This window comes from Miniopterus schreibersii (genome assembly GCF_964146895.1).
Source record: "Miniopterus schreibersii genome assembly, chromosome: 11".
Lineage (NCBI taxonomy): Eukaryota > Metazoa > Chordata > Mammalia > Chiroptera > Miniopteridae > Miniopterus > Miniopterus schreibersii.
In genome coordinates this window covers 472437-499202 of record NC_138111.1, presented here as the reverse complement: position 1 = coordinate 499202, position 26766 = coordinate 472437, and the positions used below count along the sequence as shown (strand labels likewise).

Sequence of the window (26766 nt, the reverse complement as noted above, 5' to 3'; positions counted from 1 at the left end):
TCCTCGAGGTTCCCGGAGTGTCCTTGGGGTGGGGGGGGAGCAGACGTGACTCTCGCCCCCGCCTCGGGTGTGCTGACCCCCTCCACCGCGCAGCCTCTCCCCGGGGCTCAGGCCCCCATCGTGTGCTCCTGCGGTGCCAGTCATGCACCTTGGGGGTGGCGCCGTCCCTGCGTGGGGCGAGGGGCGCTGCGTGCGCAGAGGGCCGCTTCACTGAGCCCGGGGCCGGCAGAGGCTCGGGTGTGCAGCAGGGCGCTCCGGGTCCCACTGGGCGCGTCACGCCCCCACTGGGTGCTGTGGGTGTGCGTGGTCCAGCCGCTCAGGCCTCAGGGGAGCTCGGGGTGCTGGACGACGTAGGGGCGGGGGCATCGCGTCGGCGCCGCTTCTGGCCGGGAGCCACGAGGAGCCTGGCGCAGGGGACAGGTGGCTGGCAGCGCTGGGCCCTGGCGACGTGCCCAGCCCCCGCCCTAGGCGGGCCGGGCCGTGGGGCAGGACCTGCCGGAGTTTGGGCCGGACGGTTGATATTTGTGCCGGCGCAGAGGGACGGACGGGTCCCAGGGACACACGGACGGCAGGCCCCGCCGCGGGCCCCACGGCTGCCCCCATGCCGAGCGCCGCCTCCCTCCCGGGCCCGCCGCTGCTGCCGCTGCTGCTGCTGCTGTCGCCGTGGCCGGTCTGCGCTCCAGCGGCCGCCCCGACGGCGCCCGCGGGCTCCCCGGGCTGCCCTGAGACCTGCGCGTGCGCGCCCGGCGGCCGGGCCAACTGCTCGGGGCGCGCGCTGCCCGCGGTGCCCGCCGACCTGAGCCCGCGCGTGCGCGCCCTGCTGCTGGACCACAACCGCGTGCGCGCGCTGCCGCCCGGGGCCTTCGCGGGCGCGGGCGCGCTGCTGCGCCTGGACCTGAGCGCCAACGGGCTGCGCTGGGTGCACGCGCGGGCCTTCTGGGGCCTGGGCGCGCTGCGCGAGCTCGACCTCGGCGCCAACCAGCTGGAGGCGCTGGCGCCCGGCACCTTCGCGTCGCTGCGCGCGCTGCGCGCCCTCTCGCTGGCCGGCAACCGGCTGGCGCGCCTGGAGCCCGCGGCGCTGGGCGCGCTGCCGCTGCTGCGCGCGCTCAGCCTGCGGGACAACGAGCTGTCGGCGCTCGCGCCCGGCCTGCTGGCCGGCCTGCCGGCCCTGCGCGCGCTGCGCCTGCGCGGCAACCCCTGGGCCTGCGGCTGCGCGCTGCGCCCGCTCTGCGCCTGGCTGCGGGGCCACCCGCCGCCCGAGCCAGGTGAGCCCGGGCGCGCCCGCGGCACGGGGGGCCCCGCGGCCGCCCGCCGCGCCTGACGCCGCGCCCGTGTCCCGCAGAGGCCGAGCCGCTGCTCTGCGTGTCGCCGGGGCGCCTGACGCTCAGCCCGTTGACCGCCTTCCCCGACGCCGCCTTCCGCCGCTGCGCGCAGCCGCTCTCCCCGCGGGACCTGGTCGTGATCTACGCGCTCGGGCCCCTCTCCTTCCTCGCCAGCCTGGCCGCCTGCCTGGCGCTGGGCTCCGCGGTCACCGCCTGCCGCGCGCGCCGCCAGCGCGCCGCCGCCCGCCCCGCGCGGCCGCGACCCCGGCCCCCGGCCCCCGGGAGCCCCGCCGCCGCCGCCGCCGAGACCTGAGCGGCCGCGGCTGCCCTCGAGCCTTCCCGCTGCCCCCGCCCCCTTCGCACTCCCTCCCGGCGCCAACAAGCGACACAGACCGAGATTTCCGTGACATTCTTTCAGGCATCGCCACTGCGCACAAGGGGTCGGGGGGCGGTGCGGGGCGCCCCGGGCTCCAGGGCGGGCGGAGGGTCAGCGCGCGGCCGCGCACGGGCCGCGGGGGAGGGCACGCGCTCGCTCGGGCACGGGACCGGCCGGGTCTGGACACGGCGGCGGGCAGGGCCGCGGACAGCCCCGCGCCGGCGACCGGGGACGCGCGTCCGGGGCTGCATGCCGGAGGGGCTCGGTCAGGAGTCTGGAGGGGACGGTCGGAGGCGGCGGGGGGCCCCAGCCGGCCCTGCGGAGCGGCCGCCCGCTGGGGAGTCAGGGTCTGCCGTCGGGGAAGGGCAGGGCCGGTTGGCGAAGGGGGTCAAGAGAAGCGGGAGGTGAGGGCGGAGCCGAGGCTGTAGGTGGGAGTGGGCGCCGCAGCGGCGGTGACGGGCCACCCGGGCCACAGCCCCCACTGCGGCTCTGGCCCCGCTGGGGAGGAACTGGCGTCGGTCTCTGCTCCGGCCCCGCGCCCGGGCAGGTCGGCCCCGCCCCACGCTCAGCGGCCCCAGGCCCTGCCTCTGCCGGAGCGCCCTGCGGCCCTGCCCAGCCAGCTCGGCGCTGCCCCGTCCTCGGCCGCGCTGGTCCGCGCCTGGGTCCAGCAGGGCTGCCCGCCAGGCCGCAGGGCAGACGAACGGACAGGAGGCCCAGGGTGGGCAGTCTCGGGCGGGTGGGCTTCCCTCAGGCCTTCCCGAGCAGCAGGACCATCAGTGTCCTTGGCCGGGCTAACTGGGCAGGTGGGCGCCTCCGGGGGCCTCACACCACGGTGCTGACCGAGGGATCTGAGAGGTTGAGCGGGCCCGTGATATCAGTGGGATGGAACTGCTGCAAAATAGAAATACAGACAAGGCGGCCGTTAGCGACGCTCAGGGGCACGGGCGGGCCGGGACGGGGGGCCGGCGGCCGACCGGCGGGCAGGCGGGCGCGGCCGGGGGAGGCGGGGGCGCTCCTCCCCGACCCCGTCGTGCTCCGGGACTCTGCGTGGGCCAGGCCGCTGTCCCGTCCGTCTGTCTGTCTGTCTGCGGGGGAGGGGGGCAGAGGAGGGCGGGCAGGGCGTCTCAGCTCTCCCTATGACGGGCACACATCTGCAGCTGGCCCTCCTCCCTCTCAATAGCACGTCGCGGCAGCACTGTGTCTTTTTGGTTTTGCAAAGCGCCGCGTCCACCCCCGGTGCTCTATAAATAAGAACCAACAATCAATACCCGCTGGCCCCGCTGGCCGCCAGGGACCCCAGCCCTGAGCGCCCAATGCCACCCTGGCCCAGACCGGCCACAAGACAGGGGCAGAGGATCTCAGCAGCCGGACCGACCCCACCCATCCCGACAGAACCCCCCCAGCCCAGGCCTCCCTCCGAGCCGGTGCCCAGCCCGAAGCGGTGGGAGCTGGGCTGCCCTCCCCCGCCCAGTCTCCCCAGCTGGCAGGGTCCCCAGTCACCCCTGCAGGGAAGGGCCAGTCCCAGATGCCACAGGGGGCCAGGGCTGGCCTGAGGGGTGGTTCCTGGTGCCCGGGGGAGGCTCGCATGAGGCCTCCAATGGGAGTGTGTCCCAGAAAGGCACTGAGGGTCCCTGAACTGCACCCGAGCCAGTTAAGAGGCATGCCTGTCTGCGCTGGGCGGGGGCGGGGGCGGGGGCGGGGGCGGGGGCGGGGGCGGCAGGACTTAGTGACACCTGCAGGAAGCGGCCCATTGCCTGTGTGACTTCTGTGCTCCTCCTTTGAGCTGCCTGCCCAAAAGTGCAGTCTCCTGGGGATAGCTGCACACCTGGTGGTGCCCCTGGCTCGGGCCCTGCCCCTTTCCCAGGCTTGGCCGTCCCAGCCTGTGCTCCAGCCCTACTGACTCTCACTATCCATCCACCATCCCTGTGCCCAGCCTCTCTTGGGGAGAGGAGCAGACAGGCCTCAAGGGCCCCTCTTGGGGCACCCTGGTGGCTTCCACCTTGAATTCAGATTGCTCTGTGCCAAGCCCTGGCTGTGTCCTGGGGGCCTGCCCCTCTTCCTGTGCAGGGTGTGGGGGGGTGCAAACCCAGTTCCACCTTGGAGCACAGCTTCTGTGGGCTCAGGGCCAAACTTGCCCCTGGGCTGCAGGGAGTCCACTGGGCCGAGGGCTGCGCTGGCTCTGGGCGGGCCCCTTCCCACCTGGGACTGGGTGCCCCTAGCAAGGCGGGGTCCATTTGGGAAGCTTTTGGTCTGAGTGTACACAGCCAGTGAGGCGACAAGCTGCCCGAGGCAGGAGGGCAGGGAATTGTGGGCTTGTGCGGAAGGCCTGGCTCTGACATGATCCTGTGGGGCGGGGCTAAGGGTCAGGAGCTGAGGTGCTGGTCTCCTCCAAGGAGGCCTTCCCTTCTGGGGCCTCTGCCTGGGAGCCTCTGTGCCCCAAGCTCTGTAGGCTCCAGCTTTCCGGGCTACCCCCCCTCCCCCAAGCTGGTACACTGTAGGGCCCCTGCTCAGCCTGGGGTGAGAGCTTCCCCCTCTGGTGCAATCCACTCCCTGCCTGATGGGTCCCCTGTGGCTGGGGGCCTGTTCCAACTCCAGGCCCCAACCGTCCACCCAGATGGAGCCAGGCCCGGCCCCCAGCCCCGGCCCACACAGAGACCACACGGAGGGGATGCAACAGGCATGGCTCTGGTGAGACACGTGAGACAGGTGTCTGGGTGGCGGGGCCGGCAGCCAGACAGATGGACGGATGGGACATCACAGCCACCCCTCCATGGATGCTGAGGGGAGGGAGAGAGGGCAGCGGGCCCTTCCCCAGGAGAGGCTGAGAAACTGACGTAACGGTGAGGTGGTGTGGCCTCCTGACGTGTGAGGAGCCCAGAACAGGGTGGCTCTGGGCTCCCAGGGGCCCTGGGCATGGCCCCGAGGTGGTGAGGCTGACTGGCTGACCAACAACATGACACAGCTTCAAGATGGCGCGTGGCGTCATGGCATGGGGGGCAGACTCACGCAGAGACACATGGGGAGAGGGCCCAGGGAGGGCCAGCAGGAGAGAGGCCGAGAGAGAGGCCCAGAGAGTCAGAGAGAGAAGACCTAGTGTGCTGGGCGAGTAGAGATGAGGGCAGAGGCCACAGCGGGCAGGATGGGGTGGGTGGGATGACAAGGGAGGGCGAGGGCAGGCCTGATGGACGGGACACAGACACGGGGGCGAGATAAGAGTCGGAGACGGGGGACTGGGCGGTCTTCCCCTTACCGTGTCTTTGGAGGACCTACGTCTCTTGAAGCTGGAAGCCAGGGTGGAGGTGATAGCCCTAAATGTGGCTTTCTTTTTAGGGTCGGGCTCTGCTCTACCACTCTTTCTATCCTAAAATGAATATGTATAAGTGATTAGACGGCTAAGGGTGACGGCCACACCTGCCCTCGCCTGCTCCTTGGGGGCTGCCGCCTGGCCTGGCCAGCCACTCAGGCCCTTGCTCCTGCCTGTCTCCCTGTGCTGGACCGATGGACTGAGAGCCAGACATGGGCAGGCGGCCTCAGCTTCTGCCCAGGTTGGGCCTGACCTTGCTCGTGCTGGGGCTAGCCTTGGGGGAGGGGGGGTCGCCCATCTGGCTCTCTTCCTGGGAGGTCCGCCTGGCTCCCTGGCTCTTGGGTGGCCCTGGTTTACAGGGGTCCCAAGAAGGAGGGGCCCTCTGAGCACTGGAGGAGTGTCCCCTCAGGCCTGCCAGCCATTCTGACCCCTGAGGGAGCACAACAAGATTCAGGAAGAGGCCAAGGGGCCAAAGGTGGGTGCCGAGATGAACTGGAGTGATAGACAGAGGCAGCTCCTGGGACCCTGGCCTTGGGTCTGATAGCCAGGATGGCCCTGTGCCCGCCAGTAAGAGCAGCGACCGGGTCCTAAGAGCAAGAGTGGGCAGATGAGAGGTGTGGGGGCTCCAGCAACCCGTATCCCCAAGGCCCTCCCTCTCTGCACTGCTGGCTCCATCCCAGGACACAGGCTCTGGAGAGGAACCCAGAGAAAGAGAAGAGATGCAGCAACCTGGACTTGACCGTGGGCAGGCGCCACGGGCCTCACCGGCCCCACTGCCTGCCCCACTCCAGGTGGGCTGTGGCTGCCCCTCGTGCAGCCTGTCGCCTGCTGGCAGCAAATTCCCACAGACACAGCCTGGGGTGCCAGGGAGAGCCAGCTGGACGGCTTCAGGCCGGAGTTACGGAGCACAGGACACAGCAGGCAGCAGGGAAGGAGGCCCCGGAGGGTGCCGAGGAGGGGTGCAGGGCGGCGAGGGCAGAATGCGTCTTAGACTCACGTGCTACACCCAGGTGGGTCCCTGTCTTACCCTGCCTCAGTCTGCCTTCCTACGGAATGGGCGCCGGCGGGCGACTCTGGAGACAGAGAGGCCAGGCGGAGGCTTGGAGCAGGGCACGCGGCCTTCCTCAGCCTGGCTTGGCAGTGGGCAGCCGCCTGCAGGTGGCCCCTACCGACGCTGCCCCTGGCTGTGGCTCCTAGCTCCAGTCCTGCTCACATGGGCTCCGGGAGCCAGGGCCAGCGCTTCGGCCTGTGGGGATGGAGGAGGGCTGGGGCCAGGCTGGGCCGTGGGCACCAGGCCTCAGAGGGTGGCCTGCCCTACCTGCAGGTTCTTTCTCCACACATTCACCGCGGCAAAGGCTAGCTGCATCTGCTTCCGGCGAGCATCCTTGTGCCGCTTGTAGGCGATTTCGATGAAGATCAGGAAGATTCCAGCCACGATGCCTCCAGCCACCAGCATGAAGACCCCTGCAGGCCAGGACCCAGCACCTCCGCTGTTGGCTGGCTGCAGGCGGCCCGGAGAACCCATCCGGTGTCACCAGGAGCGTTAAGGGGAAGGGGGGAGACCCACCTGCCATGTTCTCGAAGGTGAGAGTAGCAGGGGCATTGCTGCGCGAGTCACACTCCTGGTACCGCACCCACGTCTTGTCCAGGTCTTCCATGAAGCCGTTCTCATGGGACCTGGGTGGGCGGGGCCGGGGCGGGGCGTAGAAGTTGGGGGACCCGAGGTGGGATGGGTCCGAGGCCCTGGGAGAGCAGAGGAGAGGGGCGGGCGGCGGGTGGGCTGACTCACTTGAGGATGGACAGGGAGACGTTCTGCTTCCAGGGGCTGTCCTTGCGCATTCCGATGCCGAAGCCAGAGCGGAAGAACAGCTCGCCCGTGGTCACCAGGTCGCACTTCTGCGAGGCCTCGAACTCCAGCACCGCCGAGTCCCAGATGAAGGCGTGCAGTTTGCTGCAGGCAGGGACGGGGGTCAGCGGAGCCCGCACCGTCGGGCGACCCTCGACCCGCGCGTTTGCACTCCCTCCTGCCAGCCTGAAACTCTCACGTCCAGCTCCGTCCCGAGGTTCCCACCCAGCCTAGACACACTCGCTTTTCTTCTAAGGGTGGACGCTCCCTTTTCCCTTTTTCCCGCACGCCCCTCCCCTCCCGTGTCCGCACGCCCCGCCCCCTCCCTGTCCGCACGCCCCGCCCCTCCCGTGTCCCGCACGCCCCGCCCCCTCCCTGTCCGCACGCCCCGCCCCCTCCCGTGTCCCGCACGCCCCCCCCTCCCGTGCGCCCCGCCCCGCCCCTCACTTGTCCCGCGCGCCCCTCCCCTCCCGTGTCCGCACGCCCCGCCCCCTCCCGTGTCCCGCACGCCCCGCCCCTCCCGTGCGCCCCGCCCCTCACTTGTCCCGCACGGCCTGGATGGCCTCGGCCGCGCTCTCGTAGTTGTGCTTCTCCATGTGCCGGTACATGGTGCTCAGCTCCACCTGCCGCCGGAAGTAGATGTCCACCGAACTCTGCTTGACCGTCGCGTAGATGAACTTGTCCGAGGGGTTCCTCAGCTGCGGGGTCAGAGGCGGGCTCGCGGCTACTCCCCGGCCCGCGGGAGGCAGCCCCCGCCGCCCGCACGCCCCCGCCCCGCAGGGCCAGGCCTCACCCGCGGGTCGTTGATGCCCGTGATGCGCTCCTCGGGCCGGTCCAGAACCAGGAAGGCCGCCAGGTTGGCGGTGTAGGAGGCCACAATGATCATGGCGAAGCCGGCCCACACCATGCCCAGGATGCGCGCGGAGAAGCTTCGCGGGGCGCCTGTGGGCGGAGGGCGGTCGGCTGCGGGCTGGCGGGCGGGCGGCGCGGACGGGGCGGGATGGGGCGGGGCCGGGCGGGGCCTCACCTTCCCCGATGCCCGAGTTCAGCAGGACGCCCCAGGAGAACCACATGGCCGAAGACAGGGTCAGCGCGTCCTCCTCTTCCTCCTCGCTGTTCACCTTGAACCGGCCGAAGGGGCTGCGGGGCGCAGAGGGCGGGCGGGAGAGGGCGGAGAGGCAGCCCCGCCCCGCCCCTCGCCCGCTCCGCCCGCCCCGCAGGTGGAGGTGCCGGCCCCCGGGCCGCGCTCACCTGAAGCGGTCCAGCAGGTAGAGCATCACGGCCACCACGTGCACCGACAGCCCCACCAGCAGCCACAGCGTGCTCTGGAAGGGCTGCATGAACGAGTCCAGCGTGCTCCGGGGGATCTCCTGCGGGCGGGCACGCGTCAGCGTCGCCGGGGCGCCCCCGGGACCCCCGCCCCCGGCCCCTGCCCACCTTCTTGACCAGAATGGTCAGGCCCTGGTACTTGAAGGGCTTGGAGAACTCGATGTACTGGGCTCGCTCGTTGTTGATGGTCAGCGGGGCCACGATCATGTCCGCCTGCCCGCTGAGCAGCTCGCCCATCATCCCGTTCCACTCCTTCTTATTGCTGTTGTTCACCTGGGGGCGGCACGGCGGTGGGGCGCGGGCACCGTCGGCTCCACTCGAACGGGCTCCACCCTAGTGCGCTTCCAGGGTCCCCGGTCGCCCCGCTCAGACCCCGCCCAGCCTGTAGGTCCCGCCCACCAGGGCCCCGCCCAGCTACAGGTCCCGCCTCCCAGAAGGCCCCGCCCACTTCAGACTCCGCCCAACCAGAAAGGCCCCGCCCACCCAGGCCCTGTCCAGCCTGTAGGTCCCTCCCACCCAGACCCCGCCCGAAGGCCCCGCCCACTCCAGACCCCGCCCAGCCTGCAGGTCCTGCCCACCCAGGCCCTGCCCCTAGCAAGACCCTTTCCACCCCGCCCCGCCCCGCGCGGGCTCCCCGCGCCCCCGCGTACCCGCTCCTGCGTGCCGAACTTGCCATCGGCCACCAGGTGCACCTCGTAGGTGAAGTTCATGGTCCGCGCCAGCTTGATGAGCAGGTCGATGCAGAAGCCGTAGCAGCACTGCGGCACCGTGTGGCGCGCTGCGGGGAAGGGGCGGTGACCGCGGGGCGCCCGTCGGAGCCCCCGCGCCCCTGCGCCCGGCCCCGCGCCCCGGCCCCGCGCTCACCGCTGCCCGGTGACGTGTCGTTGGGCCCGGTGCAGATCACTTTCTTGACGGGGTCCCCGTTGACTGTGAACTCCTCCTTGCAGGTGCCGTCGCTCATCGTGGGCTTGACGTACACGAAGGGCTCCTGGTGGATCGTCACGATCTGGGGGAGGAGGCGGAGACGCAGCCTGGACCACCGCCCTCAGCTGCTGGGGCGCTGTCCTCTCTCAGCGCTCAGCTCCCTGACCCCCCTCCAGATCCCCGACGTTACCCCTCCCGGGCCACCCGCCACCGTCCTCAGCATCACCTCCCTGCTGCCCTCGGGAGGGGCCCGGAGGCCAGGAGGGCTCAGGCCACCTCAGCATTCAGAAGACGCATGGCCGCCTAAAACCCTGAGCCCTTCTCTGAGCCCTTCTCTTGGCCACTTGTCCTTTGGTTCTTGGCTTACACGTCACTCCCTCCATCAGAGAAGCTTGCTGGAACGTCCGGCCTGTCCCGGCACCTCCTCTGACATCTCAGGGATGAGGAACTCCCTGTCCCAGCCCAGAGCCTGCCCCATGAGGCCAGGGTCAGGCCCCTGACATCCACTCAGCCTGCAGGAGCCCAGGGCCCACAGTCGCCTTGTCTGACTGCTCAGCCTCCCCAGCAGCGGGTCCCTGTCTGGTCATCCACCTTCCTCCCTTCCTGTGTGCCCTGCTGATGCCGGCCTCTCTCCCATGCCTGCCTCGCCCTCCTTGGGCTCATGTTGGGGCTCTCTCCTCCCTGTCCTTCAGGGGCTTGGAGGCTGGGGGTGCGCAGAGGGGCCTGAACCAAGGGCAGCATGCCCACGAGGAGGCGGAGGGGAGGTGATACTGGACTTGAGCCTGCAGTGAGCAGGGACCCCTGAGGCACCTCTGCTGGGGACGTCGAGGAGGCTGGGCCTACAGGGGTGGGCAGGCCTAAGCTCAGTGGCAAGGGCAGTGGTTTGGCTTTCCCCCCTGGGATTGGGAGCCCCTCAAGGGGCTTAGTGACTTTTTAAACTTTCATCATGTTTTTCTCTTAGACAAGCAATGTATGCTTGTGCTTTTTAAAACTCATTGGAGCCCTGACTGGTGTGGCTCAGTTGGTACATGGGATGAGCGTCAGCTCATGTACCAAAAGGTCACTGGTTCCATTCTGGGGCAGGGCACATACCCAGGTCAGGGGTTCAATCCCTGGTCAGGGTTCAAACGGGAGGCAACCGGTCGATGTTTCTCTCTCTCTCTCTCCCTTCCTCTCTAAAATCAATAAAAACATTTAGAATAAATAAGTCAGTGGGGAAAAAAAGTAAAAAGTGAAAAAGCTGGCAGCCTGGATAGGACCATCTGGCCATTGGTGTTTTCAGACTTTAAAACATGCGGTGTCTGAACTTTAGGGAAAGCCCACTCTGCCTGTGAAGGAGGGTGATGACCTGCAGACAGGTGCTGACAAAGGGCTTGGGTGAGAGGCCATGGGGGTGGGCCCAGAACACAGACAGGACCGAGAGGCCTTTGAGGACCTGGGACATTGGCAGAAGGTTAGTGATCTAAGACACTGGCCTGGTGTGGGTCAGCATGGGGAGGGACTCTCAGGAGAGCGCCCTTGGAGGAGAGAAGGGGCCCAGGAATGAGCCCAAAGGAGCTGGGAAGAGTCAGGCCAAGGAAGAGAAGCTGTGAGGGATGAGGTCACTGGGGAGGGAGTTCCCAGGGGCCCAGGGAGAGAGTCCAGGAGGGAGTGGCCCACCACAGGGAAGGCTGCAGGGAGGCCAGGGCCAAAAGGACAGTATGACCCAGTCATGGCAGGAAGCTGGAGTGGGGATTGGTTAGGACATCCTAGAGGAGTGATGAGGAGTGTGGAGGTGGCATCTCTGGGACCAGAACTAGGACAGAACGCTTAGGCTAAAGTCTGTAGAGTGACCACCCATCTGGCCCTGGGTCCCCCATCAGCCTATCCTCAGGAAAGTCCTTTCCCTCACAGCTTCCCTGGATTTAAGTGGGGTTGGGTCAGCAGGGGCACTGGAGAGAACCACGGGATGGGGGACTGGCAGCCACCTCTCCCCTCCACCTGCTCTGTGCTTCCTGTGCGGTGCCAGGTGTGTGTACAGGCAACCAGGTGCCTGTCCCTGCTTCTTTTATGTACTTTCATTAGCCTCGCTGTGCCCTCCTCTGGGTCTAAGGAGTTGGAAGGAGTGTCCAGGGTGTGGGTGCTGGGGCAGGGTGGTGGACCCCACCTTTAGCCTGGTGGACATCTGGTACCCTCGGGGTTTCTCTGTCTCTCCTCCTGGCCAGATGATCTTCCGGTCATTGGGGATGACCTGGGGGTGGGAGTATGAGATGGAGGGTGGCCACGCAGGGGTCTTGGCCCCAGGACCCTAAGGCCCCAGCCCCCACCCCCTCATGACCCCCACCTACATGGGTGCCATTGTAGATGCCCACTTGCACCAGCTTGCGGTTCTGCAGGTTCATGATACTGTAGTTGGCGAACTTACGGTCGCCGTCCTCGTTGAACTCCACGCGTCCGGTCACCCCTTCCGCGTATTTGGAAGACATCAGCACTCTGGGGAGGGCAGCGTGGGTTTGACCTCTCAGAGCCGCTCCTTCCCGGCCTCCCGTGCAGCCTGACCGCGCCTCCAGCCCCAGTCCCAGTCAGCCCCCAGAGCCGGAGCCGTGAATCAGTCTGGTGGTGTTCAGGTCTGCCTGACAAACAGCACAGCCACGGCCACACAGCAGCTCCTGGGTGCCAGGCCCTGTGCTGAGGGCTCTCTGTGGGTTGGGACATTCTAGCCTCTGCGTGTGCACGCTGCACATGTGCATGTGGCATACCGTATCATCGGGGCACATCTGTGTGCATACATGATCCTTGTGTGGCGTGCACCCCTATGCATGTACTTGTGGCACATGTGTGTGTGCTGTATGCCTCTCTGGGTCTGTGTGCACACACATGTGCACACATGCGTCTACATCTGAAGCTGTGCGTGCTCCTGTTGTGGGCACTGTGGACGGTGGCTCTGCATGTGCAACTCTCAGTGTTTGCTACTCAGTTGGAGGGTGGGGTCTAGTGATGAGCTGGGCCTGCGCACCCTGGATGAGCTGGGTGTCCAGGGGCTGCGAGTTACTCCTGCCCCACGGCTGCTATCCACTTGGGTCTGGCCAACCCAGGCTCTCTATGGGCTCGGGTGCCATCCCTGGGTTTCTTGTCTGAACTCCGGCATCCCTGGAAGCACCCAGTGCCCGCCTGCAGCAGGAGCCTCCTCCCAAGGGCTGTCAGCCACCCTGGGGAGTGGGGTGCGGTTTCCGGGATGGTTCCAGTGTGAAAAGCTGGGGGCAGGAGCCGCGGAGGTAGCGACATTCGAGGCGTTGGTGTGTGTTGGAAATGGGGCAGGTGATTATAACAGGGGGGCGGGTGGTGGAGGGAGAAGTGGGGAGAGGAGGGAGCTGGGGAAGGGGACTGTATCTGTAGTCTGTGGGCCCGGCTGCACCAGCTGGAGAGCGACTGCTTCCACCTCCTGAGAGCCCTGCCCGCTTGCTGCAGGACGGCCCCGCCCACCCAGAGCGGCCCGCCCACCTCTCCAGAGGCCCCGCCCACCCAGCACGCCCCGCCCCTCTCCAGAGGCCCGCCCACCGCCCCAGAGCCCCCGCCCACCCCTCCAGAGCCGCCCCACCTCTCAGAGGCCCCGCCCACCTCTTGAAAGAGGCCCGCCCACCTCTCAGAGGCCCCCGCTCACCCAGTGGCCCCGCCCACCCAGAGGCCCCGCCCGCCCTCCCGAGCCCCGCCCTCCCGAGCCCCGCCCACCTCTTGAAGAGCGGCCCGGTTTTCCAGATGTTGGTGTTGCCCACGCAGCCGCGCGGCGGGTCCGTGATGTTCTCCTTCTCCAGCAGCTCGTGCACCGCCTGCGCCACCACGCTCACGGCGTCGCTGATGTGCGCGGACTCGTTCTTGCCGTTGATGAGCTGCAGCCCGATGATGCCTGGGGGGGCGTCGGCTTAGCGCCCGCGGGGAGCCCCGCCCCCGGCGCCCGGGAGGCCCAGCACTCACCGTCCGGGGCGTAGCGCAGGGCGTTCCCCGAGATCTCGCGCTCCCCCACCAGCCACACGTACCCCGAGCCCGTCATGTTCAGCATCGCGGCTGCGCGGTACACGGTGGCAGCGTCGTCCTCGCTGTGGGGCAGACGGGGGTGACGGGCCAGGGCTCCAGCCCCCCCTCCCGAGGCTTGCGGCCGCGGCTCCGGGCTCCTGGGTCCTCCTCGCGTCCCCGACTCTCTCCCAGCCCCTCCCCTGGAGGGGGGCTCTGGAGACCCCGCAGGGTGATGGGGCCAGGCCCCGCCCTCAGCCTGCATCTGGGCCAGGGGCCCCACAGAGGCGAGGCGGGGTGGGGCCCAGGCCCCCATTGCTTCCCAGGGCTCTCTTGCTGGAAGAGCAGGTCAAGGGTGGTCTGGGATGGGGATGGGTCATTTCTGGCTGATCACGTAGTCGCCAGGTAGCAGGCACTGTTCTAAGTGCTTTATGGGGACCCTTAATTCTCACACACCCCTATGAGGCAGGCATTAGCACTACCTCTGTGTCAGGAGGGGAAACTGAGGCATCCAGAGCACATGAGTGGTGACAAGTGGCAGAGTCAGGTCTGTGCCTGAACCGTGCACCCCTGTGCCCCAGCTCCTGCGACCTCCTGAATGAGCCACACAACCTCTGGTTCTGCATGTCCGTATAGGAAATGAGGGGCTGGGGGGCTCTCCAAGTTGGTCGGGACCCAGCAGCTGGGCACTGCCCTGAGCATCGAGCAGAGGCCACAATAGAGACGGGAGGGCTGCTGCTCAACCTTCTGGGGTCTGCGCAAGCAGCTGCGCCCTGCCTGCCATCCAGGGCCCAGGCCACTGGCAGGACAGAGCGCAGGCCTCGCCTGGCAGACACATGCTCCTGAGCTCCCCGTGGACCAGAGCTTGGGTCCCCTGGTCAGGACAAGGACCCTGGGCCTGGTGGGGCTGTGGGGCCACTGGGAGTCCTCCCCCACTCCCACCTGCCTCTGCCTGCCAGGCTGGCCCCGGCCCCGCATGGACCTGGACCATGACAGGCACCGTGCTTCTCCAGTGCATGGGCAGCCGGGTGCAAAGGAGCTGGGCAGACTGGCCGAGGCTGAGTTATTGTCACAGTGGCTGACCCTGGAACCCAAGATGGGCCTAGGCTGCCTAAGGGGTCTGCCCCGAATTTTCTCAAGGATTAGCCAATGGAGATATAAAAACCTTCAGTGTTTGCTCTAAATGACGATGCTAGTGCCAGATGTAAGCAACATGGAGTAGGGACACTTCAGGCAGCACCGCACTGATGGCCTAAACGAGAGCACGCAGTCACGATCGCCGGGAAAACCAGCGCGGCGTAGGTGGGGGCCCAGTGTGCCCAGTGTCAACAGTGCCCACAAAGCCTGGCAGGGCTGTGACGTTGTTTGGGTGGAATGACACACACCTATGCCTGTATCGTGTAAGTGGATACATAGGTAAAACGGCTGTAGACAGAAGCCTGGCCAAGCCGTCAAACTGTTTTATGGAAACAGCTGCCTGCAGTAAGGACAACTCCAGGAAAATAAAAAGGACACCTTTGGAAATGAATTCTCTGCACCCAGTAGAAAACTGATCAAAAACTAAGATTGGCTTGATGGGGTCTCTCTGCAAAATGCATGAGCAGGAGCCAAAATGTGCCAGGTGGGAGGGAGTGCCAAGGTCAAGAAGAGCGGAGCTGGCCTCTGCCCAGGGGACAGTCGAGGACAGCCTTGCCGCCCTGGGCTTCTGGAGCTGGCTGTGCTGGGGCTGGTCTGGCCTCTGCTATGGGACTCTGGCCGCTCTGCTCCCAGGAGCCCAGCGTGTGAGGGGTAGGGTCCCTGCCAGCCCTGCCGGCCCTGCCAGCCCAAAGGCCGTGCATGGATGGAGTCAAGAGGCACGTGGGTGGGTAGGTGGCCACTGTGAGTACACTGTGTGTTGGCATGGAGTACATGCATGCATGGTGTGTATATGTGTATGTATTTGTGTGTGTGGTGGGCCTGCATGTATACACATGCAATGTCTTATGTGCACTTGTGTATGGCGCTTATATGGTGCCTGTGAGTGAGCATGTGCACACATTATGTATATACAGGGTGTACATATGTATTTGTGTGTGTGGTGGGCCTGCATGTATACACATGCAATGTCTTATGTGCACTTGTGTATGGCGCTTATATGGTGCCTGTGAGTGAGCATGTGCACACATTATGTATATACAGGGTGTACATATGTCTATGGGTGTGTATGTGTGTATAGGACTTGTGCACATGTATACAGTATGTGCATAGTATGTGTTCATGTGTATGTGTGTGTAGTGTGCATGATGTGCACTTGCTGTGTGTTGTGTGTGGTGTGTACATGGTGTCTGTGCATGTGTATGATGGGTGTGCAAACACATGGCGTGTGCATGTGTGTGAGAATTATGCGAATATGTTGTGTGCCTGTGTACATGTGTATGCATGTTTGTTCCAGTCTGTGGATACATGTGTGTATGATGTGTGCACACATGTATGTGGTATGCATAAAGTGTGTGTGTGTGTGTGTGTGGTGTGTATGGTCTGTGCTTATGTGTGTGGTGTGCACATAGTTCCTGTGAGTGTCTCTGTGTGTGTAGTGCATGTGCAACCGTCTGCTGTGACCATGTCTCCTTCTCTGGGTTGACCTTTGTTTTGGGGACCACATCTGGCAAACTGGTCCTTGACCCTGGCGCTGGTGACACAGGACAAGACCCTCTCAACCCTTGTCCAGGAGCCTTCCCCACCCCTGCTGCAGTGCGTGGCGCAGGGTCTCAGTGACCAGAGGGAAAACGGTGGAGAAGCTCCCGCCCCTCTGCTGGGACCTGGGGGGGTGCCCATAGACTGGTTTTACATGTGGCCTTCTGGCTCGTGTCCTGGCGACCACTCTAATCACAGTGTGTGGACTGGGCAGGCCTAGTGTGGGGCAGCCTTGTCCTTTGTAAATGTGCACAGCAGCTGAGCACCTACGTTTTGGGAAACGGGTTCCTTGGTTTGCTCTGTCCTGGATGAAGGGGCTTTCTGATCTGCTCACCTGCCCACTGGCTCATCTGCCTGTCGGTTGGTGCACCCACCCACGCACCCACCCTTCACCCCCCACAACCCCCAATCTCCCTCAAGCCCTGTGAAGAGTGAGAAGTGTAGCCCACAGGGAAATAAAAGAAGGGGGTCTGGGCGGGGCTCGTTCTGGGTGCGACTTTCCCGGCGGGGCTTGGTGTGGGAGGGGCTTTCCTGGGCGGGGCTTGGTGTGGGGGGGCTTTTCCTGGGCAGGGCTTGGTGTGTGGGGGCTTTTCCTGGGCAGGGCTTGGTGTGGGGGGGGCTTTCCCTGGACGGGGCTTGGTGTGGGGGGACTTTCCCTGGGCGGGGCGGGGTGTGGGAGGGGCTTTTCCTGGGTAGGGCTTGGTGTGGGGGGGCTTTTCCTGGGCAGGACTAGCTCTGGGTTGGGTTGTTCTAGGTGGGGATTTTCTCCGGGTGGGCCTCGCTCAGGGAGGGGCTGGGCCCCCTCCTGACTCTGCCTGGGCAGGTCCTTACACCCTTCTCCGAAGCCCCCCCGCAACCCGCAGGGTAGACTGGCCAGTGTGGGCCAGCGATTCCTGACTCCCAGGCAGGGTTCACCACTGTGAAGCGGGAGGGGGCAGGGGTGGGAATTAGCAGCCTCCTTTTGCACCTCTGTGGGCGGGAGTGGGGCTGCTTCAGCCTTCCAGCCCCTGGAGCCCTGGTTGGCCCTACCCCGTGATCTGCCCCCGGCGGGTGGAGGGCCCACCTAGCTCCGTGCCAGAGGTTTCTTGGTCTAATGAGCAAATGGACACATTCACTGGATTGCTGGCTCTTTCTGGCCTGCAGGACAGCAGGGTTGGGGGGGTTCCTCGGGCGGGGTGGCCCCTGCTGTTTCTCTGCACTCTATTGGAGCCCAGCAGAGTTTCCAAGACACAGTGGACAGTGGGGTGCCCTGGGGTGGGACTCTCCCTTTTTCTATCCTGGGTGGTCTGTATTTTCCCTTCTCAGGAGAACTAGCCGTTTGCAAACAGGGAGGATTTTACTGTAGGCTGGTCCCTGAGGCTGAGGTGGGGGACTGGGCCCCGTCTAGGGCAGCCTGGTTGTCACGTGTCCCTAGTGGCTTCCCCTCTCCTGCTGCCTACTCCAGCCTCTCCAGTCCTTCAGTCCTTGGACTCTGCCCCCTCCCCGCCACAGGCCTTCCCACCTGGGCTCACCTGGGCTCACGTGCACAGTGGCATGCTGTTCCTCAGGGCCCCTTCCCTGAGCCCGGGTGCCAGAGTACAGTGTCACCCCAGCTGTCATCAGGGCTGTGTTTCCCTTCCTAAGGGCAGGAGCTTGTCCATACCCCACCCTCAAAGTCCAGCTCAGGGCAAGTGGCAGTGGGCGACTGTGGAAGGGTGGAAGAAGCCAGGGAGCAGTGGACAGGTAGAGGGCATGCCACCTGCCAGGTCTCCAGGTATACATGGCGGGGCTCTCTTTGGCAAGGGCATTTTGGAGGCTGAAACTCAACTTCAGCCCTCTGGTGCCCACAGCCCTGGCTTAGATGGTGGGCTTCTGGCCCAGGTGCAGCCCTGGGTGAAGTGGGGGAGGGGCCCAGCCCGGCCTCACCTGGCAGAGAGGATGATGACCCGTGCCTCCAGCTCCCGTGCCTCCATCAGCAGGGCCGTCACGTTCTTGGTCCCCGGGTCAAACTGCAGCACCTTCTCCGCCTGTGGTATGAGCAGGAGCATTAGACAGTGTCCGGGGCAGGGGACATAGCGCCTCAGGGGCGAGAGTTGGGCCGCAGCCACTAGGAACCCCGAGGCAGCTCAGCTAGGGCTGCCACGGCCTGCACCTGCCACCTGCCCTGGTCACCTGCCTTCCTGGCTCCTCGCCTGGCCTGGACTTCCTCATCCTTCCTCCAGCCTGCTGGCCGTCCTAGCTGCGTCCTGCTCTCTCACCTCTCTCTGCACCTGTCACTGCTGTCCTCTTTGCACTGAGCATGCAAGCTGAAGTGGGCCGAGACGCAGAGAGCGTGCAGCGGACAGAAACTGAAAGAGTTTTGGAATGCAACTGGGAGCAGAGATGGGGCCGACTTAGCCAAAACCACGGGAGATCCTCTCAGGCCTGATGCCACAGGCCCCTGCAGAGTGGCCCGGACCCCAGCAGGCAGGCGGGCGGCTGGACGGGTGGGCTCCCTCCTGGGTTCCACAAGGAAACCCTGGGGGTCCCAGAGATTCGCATGCACTTCCCGGAGAGCAGCTTCTCCTGCGGCGTGCCCGCTCTCAGGCCAGGCCGAGGCTGCGGCCGCGACGGATGGGCCTATCCGTGGAGACCCATGCGGCCGCTCCTGCCCTCTCCTGCCTGCGGCTGCCTGCCTCCTGACCTCTCTCCTCACTGCTCGGGCCTGCGGCTCAGCTGGGCCCAAACACGGCCCTAGTGGCCGAGGCGCCAGAGGCCAAGGCTCCCTAGTCAGTGGGCGGCGTGCACGTCCATGCATATATACCTTGGGTCCGCGCTTGTTGTCATAGGACAGTTGGTCGAGGTTTTCATACTTCCTTTTTTTACTCTGATGAGTAATGTGCACAGAGAAAATATGCAGACACAGAAGAAGATTATAAACGGTTGAAAATGACGGCGCGAAAGCAATCACACCACTCCTCGGCACGTCTGCAGATGGGCACGTACCTGGAGCTCGCAAACACCTAGGCCGGGGCGGGACTGGGGCCGGTGCTGTGCTGGGGACTAGGGGGCCCAGGGGCCATTGAGGCTCCTGGCCAAGGAGCCGTGCTCTTGGAAACTGTCACACTTGGGAAAAGGGAAGCCCTGTCTGCGTCCATGCCAAACATACCCCTTCGGGGTCCCACCTGCCGCCCCCACCCCTGACATGCACCTGCTGTGTGGCCCCACCTCACATCAGTCCTGAATGGAGGGGTGCCCTGCCCCTATGTCCCCCTTCCTCCCCATGCCCTCCCTTTGGCCTTTCTAAGAAGTCCCTGTGTTCTGTTCTTGCTAACTGGTGTGCACGCACCTGAGGCCCACCGGAGAGGGAGAGGAGTTTGTGTACCTATGTGTGCATGGGGGTGACAGGCACCTGCATGGGGGTGTTAGTCTATGTAACCCACAGGGTGGCAGTGAGGCCAGTGCCGTCTGAGCACTTGTTTGTGTGTGTGCGTGTGGGGGGGTGAGCATGCCTGTGGGCCACGTGCCCATGTGGGAGGGCGCGGAGGGCTTGTGGGAGGCACACGTGGTCTGAGTCTGTGGCGGGAGGTGTGCAGTGACTGTATGGGCCTGTGAGAGTGCACACTAGTGACTGGGTGTGCAGAGGTGAGTCTGATGAGCGTGGGAATGCCCACTGGGCCTGTGAGTGTGCCGCCCTGGGTGGGTACACCAGGAGGTGGCATGCCTGCTGGGTGCTGAGGGTGCTGTCTCAGGAGGGGTGAGGCCCCAAGGCACTAGAAGCCAGCCCTCCCTCCCGGCCTCAGCCAATCCCCACAGTAGGAACCCCCAGGACCCTCTGGGTCTTCTCTCTGGCTTCACCCCCCAACCAGTACTCTCTGCCCCTTCAGGGGTCTATGGCGCCTTGGGGCCCTGGGGTTGGCACTATGCTTGTTGAAGCATCTCTGACTGCCCAGAGAGAACATGCTCCCCGCCGCCCCCTGGTCTGGCCTCCCTCCCTCTCTGCCCAGCTTGGCCTCCACCCCACCCAGGGGCCCCTGGCCCGGGGGCTGAGCTCCAGGGCTCTGGCCTGGGCGAAGGCTCTCCCTGCACCTCTGGTGAGCACCAGCTCCTCCTCAAGCTGGCAGTGGGGTGGGCAAGGGAGGGGATGGGGGTCACCTGGACCCCCAGAAATCACCACTCTGGTCTTTCGGGGACCCCACAGAGTGGGGTGGGGCTGGGACAGGGGGTCAGTGTGTGCTACAGGCAGGTGTCAGCTTGGTCTCCAGGAGCAGCCCTGCCCTGAGGGAGGTGACAGGGGGACGGGCGCCTGAAGCGGGCAGGGCCCAGGCTGGCGGCTGCGGGAGTCATGTCTGTGGATGGGGTTTGGTGAGGCCGGGACTGCGGCGCGAGGACTCTGAGTGGGTCTCAGCGGGAGGGTCCGCGTCCTTTGGGGGGCCACCCCGAGAGGGGCGCCCTGGGGGAGCAGCTGGGGGTGGGACAGGGAGCCCCAGTTCTGAGCGCGGAGGGGGTGCGGGGGTCCGGCCGGCGGCCCTGGGGGGGCGGGGTGTTTGCGGAGCTCCAGGTGGTCCTGCCCTCGCCCCGCAGGGACTGACACGAAGGAGATTTCGACTAATGGCAAAAGCGAGTGAAATGAGCCGAGGACAGGCTGGGGCGGGCGCTCGCCAGACGTGGTGGTGCTGACCATGCAGGATGGAGAGAGAGGTGTCGCGCGGGCCGCCGCGCCGCCCACCTTGGACTCGCGCTCCTCCAGCAGCGTCTCCAGGCGCTTCTGCGCCGCGCGGCCCTCGTGGTCGTCGCTGACCAGCAGGATGACGTGGTTCCAGCCGTAGACGCGCATCATCTCGAACCAGACGCTCGACTGGTGGGAGTAGGGCGGCACCGTGCGCAGGAAGCTCAGGTGGATGCTCTGCGGGCGGGCGGGCCGGTGAGCGCGGGCGCCCCGTCCCGCACCGTCGGATCCCGGGGCCGCCCCCCTGCGCCCGGCCCGGGGACCTGCTCCCGGGGGGCCCCGCCGGGCTCCACGCGCGCCCCTCCCCACCCTAGTGACTCGGGTTTGTTAGGAAGGCCTCCCTCTGGGGTACGTCTCACCCCTTGGCCAAGTCCCCGCAGCTGGTGGGGGGGGAGGGAGCGGGCCCTGCGCCCCCGGCCCGTCCACTGTCTGTCCAGGCAGCACTGACCCTGTGGTCCTCTGAGACCTCCAGGTCATTTTTCCACCCGCCCCCTCTTTGTGGCCTGGGGGAAGCGGCTGGGAGCCCCAGTGCAATGCCCCCCCCAGCCCGTCCACCATCCCCCCAGCCACACGGCTGCGAGGGGCCGCAGCTGGGCCTGGGAGTGGGTCTGAGCCAGGCCCTCCAGGCCATGTGCTGGGCGCAGACTGGCTGTGGGTCGGGACCCTAAGGGGGGTCGGGGGAGCTGGAGGCGAGGCCCTTAGGTTCCCCCTCATGCTGGACCAGGGCGTTGGGCCGGGCCTGGGCCTGGGCTTGGGGCATGTGAGGGGCAGGGTCAGCCCTGGCCCTGCGAGGGGCCGCCCCCCAGCCTCTCGGTGCCCCCGTGGCTGCCTCCTCCCTCCTCAGGGGCACTTCCCCCTCTTTGCACCTGAGGAGACTGGTGCCAGAGACAAGGAGGCAGCGGCTGGAGGGCACAGGGAGGGGCCCCCCATTTCTCCACCGTCGAGGGGACTCTGCTGCTTCCCAGGGCTTGCTGTCGATGCCTCTGTGTGTGTGTGTGTGTGTGTGTGTGTGAGAGGGGCTGCGAGTGTGCGAGGGAATGCGTGTGAGTGTGCGTGGGCGTGTGTGTGTGCACAAACACGGCAGTGTTGGGTGAGTGTGTGTGTGGGTGTGGGTGTGGGTGTGTACGGGCGTGAGAAGCTGGACTTACTGTATCTGTGAGTGCGCCTGCTGTGTGCTGTGCATTGTGTGTGCGCGCAGTAGGCCTGCGTGTTAATGAGACAGTGTGCATGAGTGTGTATGGGTGTGGGGTGAGTGTGCACCAGTGCGTGTGCTTGTGTGCCACCCTGTGACCCTGGAGCCCACAGCCCCTGGTCTGAGCAACTGGCCACATCCCCCAGGGCGGGCAGGTGCCGGTGGCCCTGGGCTGGAGGAGCCGTGGGTCTTAGCAGGGAGCAGGGCCGCTGGGCCGGCCGGAGGATCAGCCTTACCTTGTCTGAGTAGATGGACATGCGGGTGGTCAGCCCCAGGACAGGGATGCGGTAGAAGCCGGCTGTGTAGGAGACGGGGGTGGGGGTGAAGTGCTCATTGGGGGTGGGGGGGTGGCTGACGAGGATGGCGTAGACCTGTGGACAAGGGGACAGTGTCAGCTTCAGAGGCCGCCTGCTGCACCCTGGGCCGAGCCACAGTCCAGCAGCAGCAAAGCCGGAACGCGGCAGGTAGGGGGCAGGGGCCCAGGGGGCGCACACAGCCATGGGGTACACACCACATGGCAGGACCCCACAACCACCTCCTGAGCCTCCACAAACCACAGGGGTGAGTCAGAGGCAGAACAGGGCTGGAGGGCGGGGCTGAGAGGACTCACAGGAAGGTGACAGACCTTCCCCAGGCCTCCTCTCCTCCCCTCGCACTGCAGGGGCCCCCTCGAGGTGTGTGCTGAGACCCCCAAAAGGGAGGGCGAAGGCCTGTCCCCTGGCCATACCAGTCACCCCCAGAGTGGGCCGAGGAGGAGGCGGGTCCTGAATGGAGCTGACAGCCACACCCAGACCACCGCTGTCCCTCACCCCGGCTCAGAGCTGGCGGCTCAGAGGCTGGGCTGTAGCAAGAGGCTGGCTGGGGGGCTATCCGAGGCCTCCACCCCTTTGTTGGTGGCTCCCAGGGGCTCAGTTTGAACGAGACCCAATGCCCAGGTGCAGGGAGGGGCGGGGGCCCCGGGCCTTCCTGCCTGGACCACGCTCGTCCCCGGCGGGGGTGGGAAGGAGCAGACAGCTGGGTGGTTCCACACTGTCCTCGCCCTAGAAGGACCTGTTCTGCCCCAGTTCTGTCTTCCCCTTTCTGAGCCACAAGGACCACCTGCTTCTGCAAACAGAGGTGCCGGAGGGGCCGTGGGCACTGGCCCCAAAGGCAGGCAGCGGCTGCCCTGTTAGCACAGTGCCTGCCCTCAGGGTGTGCTCAGCGAGTGACAGCCATTGCGGCACCTTGGCTCGTGGGGCTGGCTGTGCTGGGGAGGCAGTGCCCACAGACAGCAAAATCGTGACTGGAAGAGCGATCCCCAGAAAGGGCCCTACCTGAACCCCTGACTAGTCCTTCACGTCCCTCCCCTCCTACATGGAACGTGGCTGAGCCGCTGGCCACAGAGGCGTCACCCAGGTGGGGGGGGCTCTGCAGGTGGGGAGGGGGACATTTCTGAGCACAGGTCTGGCCTGGCTTCGGCACGTGAGCTGTTTGGACGGGTCTGCCCTCCCCTGGCCCTCTCCTCCCGTCTGCACCCAAAGGCGCCCGGCCGGTGTCTGCACTGGTGTGTGCGTATGACATGAAGGTGTTCGTGAGCAAGTGCTGGGGATGCGTGCGCATACTGGGAGCCCCAGCGTGTCTGTATTTCACATGCACTTGGATGGCTCACAGCCCGGCGTGTGTGAACACGCATGTGCCTGTCCACCTGGGTGTGCCAAGCAGTGTGTGGCACATGAGCGCGTGTGTCCGCGGGCGTGTGGGGGGCAGGTGGGCGTGAGTGGGCAACGGATTGTGCGCTGCGGGTGCGCAGGAGTCTCCGCCTCCCTGCACAGACGTGGCCTGCGGGGGTGCGTGTCTGGAGGCGAGCGAGCGTGAGCCACACGCCCAGGGCGGCCCTGCCTCTTACATAAAAGGGCTGCAATGCGGAGATCCTGCGGCTTCATTGGCATTCAGCGGCAGCGAGCCCAGGGGCGGACAGCTCGGGCGCGCACGCGGGGCCTGTCCTCCCCCACAGCCCTGGCTGCCAGCGCTCCCCTGCTGGGCCCCGCGCCTCCCACACCCGGTCCCACGCCTACCCCCAGCACCTGGGCATTTCCCATCCTGGGCAGACCTGTGGCTGGGGAAGGGGAGGGAGGGAGGGAGGGAGGGAGGGAGGGAGATCTAGAAGCCAGAACAATGATCCCCCCTTCCCCCGCACCATCCTGCTGGAGCCCTGAGTGCTTGTGACTGGGACAGGCCCCTCTGACTGTCCCCCTGTCCCCCCGTCCCCCCCAGCCACACACTCGGCGATGAAGCAAACTGCCAAATGCCTGTCACAGGTCTGCACACAGGGTCAGGGCCTCGAGCCCTGGAACCTGCTGAGGACCGGCCACCGCCGCAGGTGACCCGTCTGGGAGCCAAGAAGGGACGCCTGCTGCTAATGAAACCCCCTCTTCAGAGCCCCCCAGGCGGCCTGGGGGCTCCTGGCTCAGGGAGGGAGGGGCAGCGGGGGATGGGGCGCGGGGGCACCTGGCTGGAGATGAGGTCCTCGCACACCGACAGGGCCATCTGGATGGCGTTGGGCTTGTGCGTGACGGAGGTGGCGTTGAGCTGGATCTTCCAGGAGCCGTGCCGCTTGTTGGCCTGGTTCACGGCCTCGCGGAAAACCTGCTCGTGCTTTCGGGTGCTCAGCACGGCGCCGATGTTGACGATCTTGGGGTCGCAGGCGGCGCGGGCGAAGGAGCAGGAGAAAAGCAGGGCGAGTGTCAGCAGGCGCATGGTGCTCATGGGCTCCGGGCAGCGCGGAAGCGGGGCGCTCGGCGCATCCCCAGCGGGGCGCCCCGGCCGTTCTGCGCGCGCCCGGCCTCGCGTGCGGGGGGCGCCGCGTCCCCGGGAGCCTCAGGCCCAGGACGTCTCCGGGAGGGAAGGGCCCCGGGCCTCCCCGGCCGGCCCTGGGCGCGCGCGGGCGCTGTCCGCGGTGCTGAAGCGGGTCCCGGCGCCGCTCCGGCCGCCTCGCGCCTGGAGGACAACCGGCCGCGGCTCCTCCGCGGGCTCCGAGGGTCCTGACGCCGCGGCGACTGCGGCAGCTGCGGAGCCGGGAGCGGGACCCGCGTCTCCACCCCTCCCGCCGCCCCCGCTTCTCCGCGCCGAGCGGAGGGGGGCGCCTCCCGCGCCAGAGCGCGCGCTGCGGCGCGGAGCGTGTGCGGGGCGCGCGGAGCCGGGGCGAGCGCCAGGGCGCGTGTGCGCGCCCGCGGAGGGGTCGGGGGACCGGACCCGCTCCTGGGCCCCCGGGAGCTGAGCGTAGGTCAAAGACCGTGACGCCCCGCGCAGCCCGCGCGCCTTTCAACAGGACCCAGCGTGGCGCGCACCCCTCACCCCTAGTGGGCGATGTGTTGGGACCGGATTCCGCGGGCTGGGGACCCAGGGGTGTGGAGAGGCCCTAAGCCGTGGCCCTGGGCAGAAGGCTCGAGAGCGAGGAAGACGCCGGCTGCCCGGCCGTGTGACTTGGACTCCCCCCGAAAGGGCTGAGAAGGATGGATGGATGGTGCTGAGCTGGATCCTCCAGCAGAGTCTGGGGGCTGCGCCCAAACGGGCCGTGGAGCGGCCCAGGCCGGCAGGGGCGTGTCTGCCGCGGGCCGGACGGAGGCTGGACACGAGGGAGCCCTTGTCCAGCCAGGCCAGCGCCCCAATAGCCCTGTGTGTCCTCCGCTTCCACTCTGCCCCCCATCCTGTCTCCTGCGTCCACTCTACCCCCCATCCTGTCTCCTGTGTCCACTCTGCCCCCCATCCTGTCTCCTTCTTCCACTCTGCCCCCCACCCTGTCTCCTGCGTCCACTCTGCCCCCCATCCTGTCTCCTGCGTCCACTCTGCCCCCCCATCCTGTCTCCTGTGTCCACTCTGCCCCCCATCCTGTCTCCTGCGTCCACTCTGCCCCCCATCCTGTCTCCTGCGTCCACTCTGCCCCCCCATCCTGTCTCCTGTGTCCACTCTGCCCCCCATCTTGTCCGCCTCTCCCCAGGAGACAGGGTGGGGAGGGGGTCAGAGTGGAAGCAGAGGACATCCTGCCCCGCTTGTCCCTCTGGTCCCCTGGACCCTCACTCTTTGTCCCCTCCACTCCTGGAGCTGCCTCCCCCTCCCTAACAAAAAAGATACCCGAAGCCCCGCCCCCGCCGGTGACATCACTGTTTCCAATAGCAACCAAGGATTCTGCAGACCCAACTGCCAAAGCCCTCGATGGGGACAAAGCAGGGTGGTCCCCACACCTAAGGATGCTCTGAGCGGTGGCTCCTCCCACCACAGCCCCGCTCCTGCCCCCCCCCCGCAGTTCTCACCACTAGGCTGACCCCCCCCAAACACGGACACTGGGGGGCACCCTGGTGCTGAGGGGCAGGGGCTGCAGCACTTGCCAGGCTCCCTTTCGGGGGGCTCCTTCTCTCAGGGAAGGGAAGGGGTGCCCGGGGGCGAGGGGCCCACGTTGCCCCGCAGCCCCACCTGTCTCTGCTCGGACCCAGGCTCACGGCGGAAAGAACCCAGTGCTGGGGGCGCTCACTGCTCCTGGGGGCTCCCAGGAGGACATGTGGGGTGCACTCAGGGCTGGGTCGGTGGCCTGTGTCGAAACTTCTGTGGTCCCCGGCAGGTCAGAGCCTGGAGGCTGCATGGGGGCCCCCGGACCGGCCAACTCCGGTGGTCCAGACGGAGGAAGGGGTTTGGCTGGACGGCAGCCAGAGCGCCTGCCTCCTCCGGTCCACCCACGCCTCGGGCGGCTTCTGCTGGCTCCGGGGAGGCAATTTCTAAATGTTCACAAATCTGTGAGCTGGTTGTGGCACAGCTGGGGGCCTGAAATTGGCCGTGGTGGGCGTGTTTATACCAGGGAAGCTGCCAAGCCCTGCAGCGCGGGCTCTTTTGCGGCTCCAGAGTGCGTGTCAGCTGCTTCCCTCAGGCTGCGGGAGCCCCTTGCAAGGTCCCCGACATCCAGGGATGGGGTGGAGGCTGTGCCTGCACCAGCCTGACAAGCTGCTCCAGAAGCCCTGCCCACAGGAACTGAGAGAGATAAATGCTGCCGTTCTAAACACTAAGCTGGGGGGTAGTTTGCGATGCAGCAGTAGACGACTAATCAATACAGGGCGCTATTCCAGAGGATGCCTCCCCTCAAAGACCTCTGAGAAGAT

General features: G+C 66.4%; 2 protein-coding genes across 9 annotated transcripts; one reads left to right on the top strand and one right to left on the bottom strand.

Moving 5' to 3' along the window:
- Positions 1 to 601: 601 nt before the first annotated feature.
- LRRC26 (leucine rich repeat containing 26) lies at positions 602 to 1635 on the top strand (the record flags this gene model as incomplete). The annotated part of the gene is made up of 2 exons (XM_081151741.1): positions 602 to 1265; positions 1343 to 1635. 2 exons carry the CDS (start codon positions 602 to 604, stop codon positions 1633 to 1635), a joined length of 957 nt encoding a protein of 318 aa, XP_081007867.1.
- Positions 1636 to 1716: 81 nt separating this feature from the next.
- GRIN1 (glutamate ionotropic receptor NMDA type subunit 1) lies at positions 1717 to 24385 on the bottom strand (the record flags this gene model as incomplete). Of its 8 annotated transcripts, none has more annotated exons than XM_081151716.1 (21): positions 1717 to 2939; positions 4949 to 5059; positions 6321 to 6466; positions 6570 to 6679; positions 6792 to 6953; positions 7389 to 7546; positions 7642 to 7790; positions 7876 to 7988; positions 8100 to 8218; positions 8286 to 8450; positions 8828 to 8955; positions 9042 to 9183; positions 11248 to 11331; positions 11429 to 11573; positions 12810 to 12984; positions 13053 to 13174; positions 17667 to 17767; positions 18544 to 18606; positions 20449 to 20625; positions 21877 to 22011; positions 24128 to 24385. In XM_081151716.1, the coding sequence occupies 21 exons, from the start codon at positions 24383 to 24385 to the stop codon at positions 2823 to 2825; spliced, it is 2880 nt and encodes a 959-aa protein (XP_081007842.1). In that variant the 3' UTR covers positions 1717 to 2822. The 8 variants fall into 8 exon arrangements, with proteins under 8 accessions (XP_081007842.1, XP_081007839.1, XP_081007843.1 ...); XM_081151717.1 differs by having other exon boundaries at positions 2268 to 2589; XM_081151713.1 differs by lacking the exon at positions 18544 to 18606.
- Positions 24386 to 26766: the final 2381 nt, after the last annotated feature.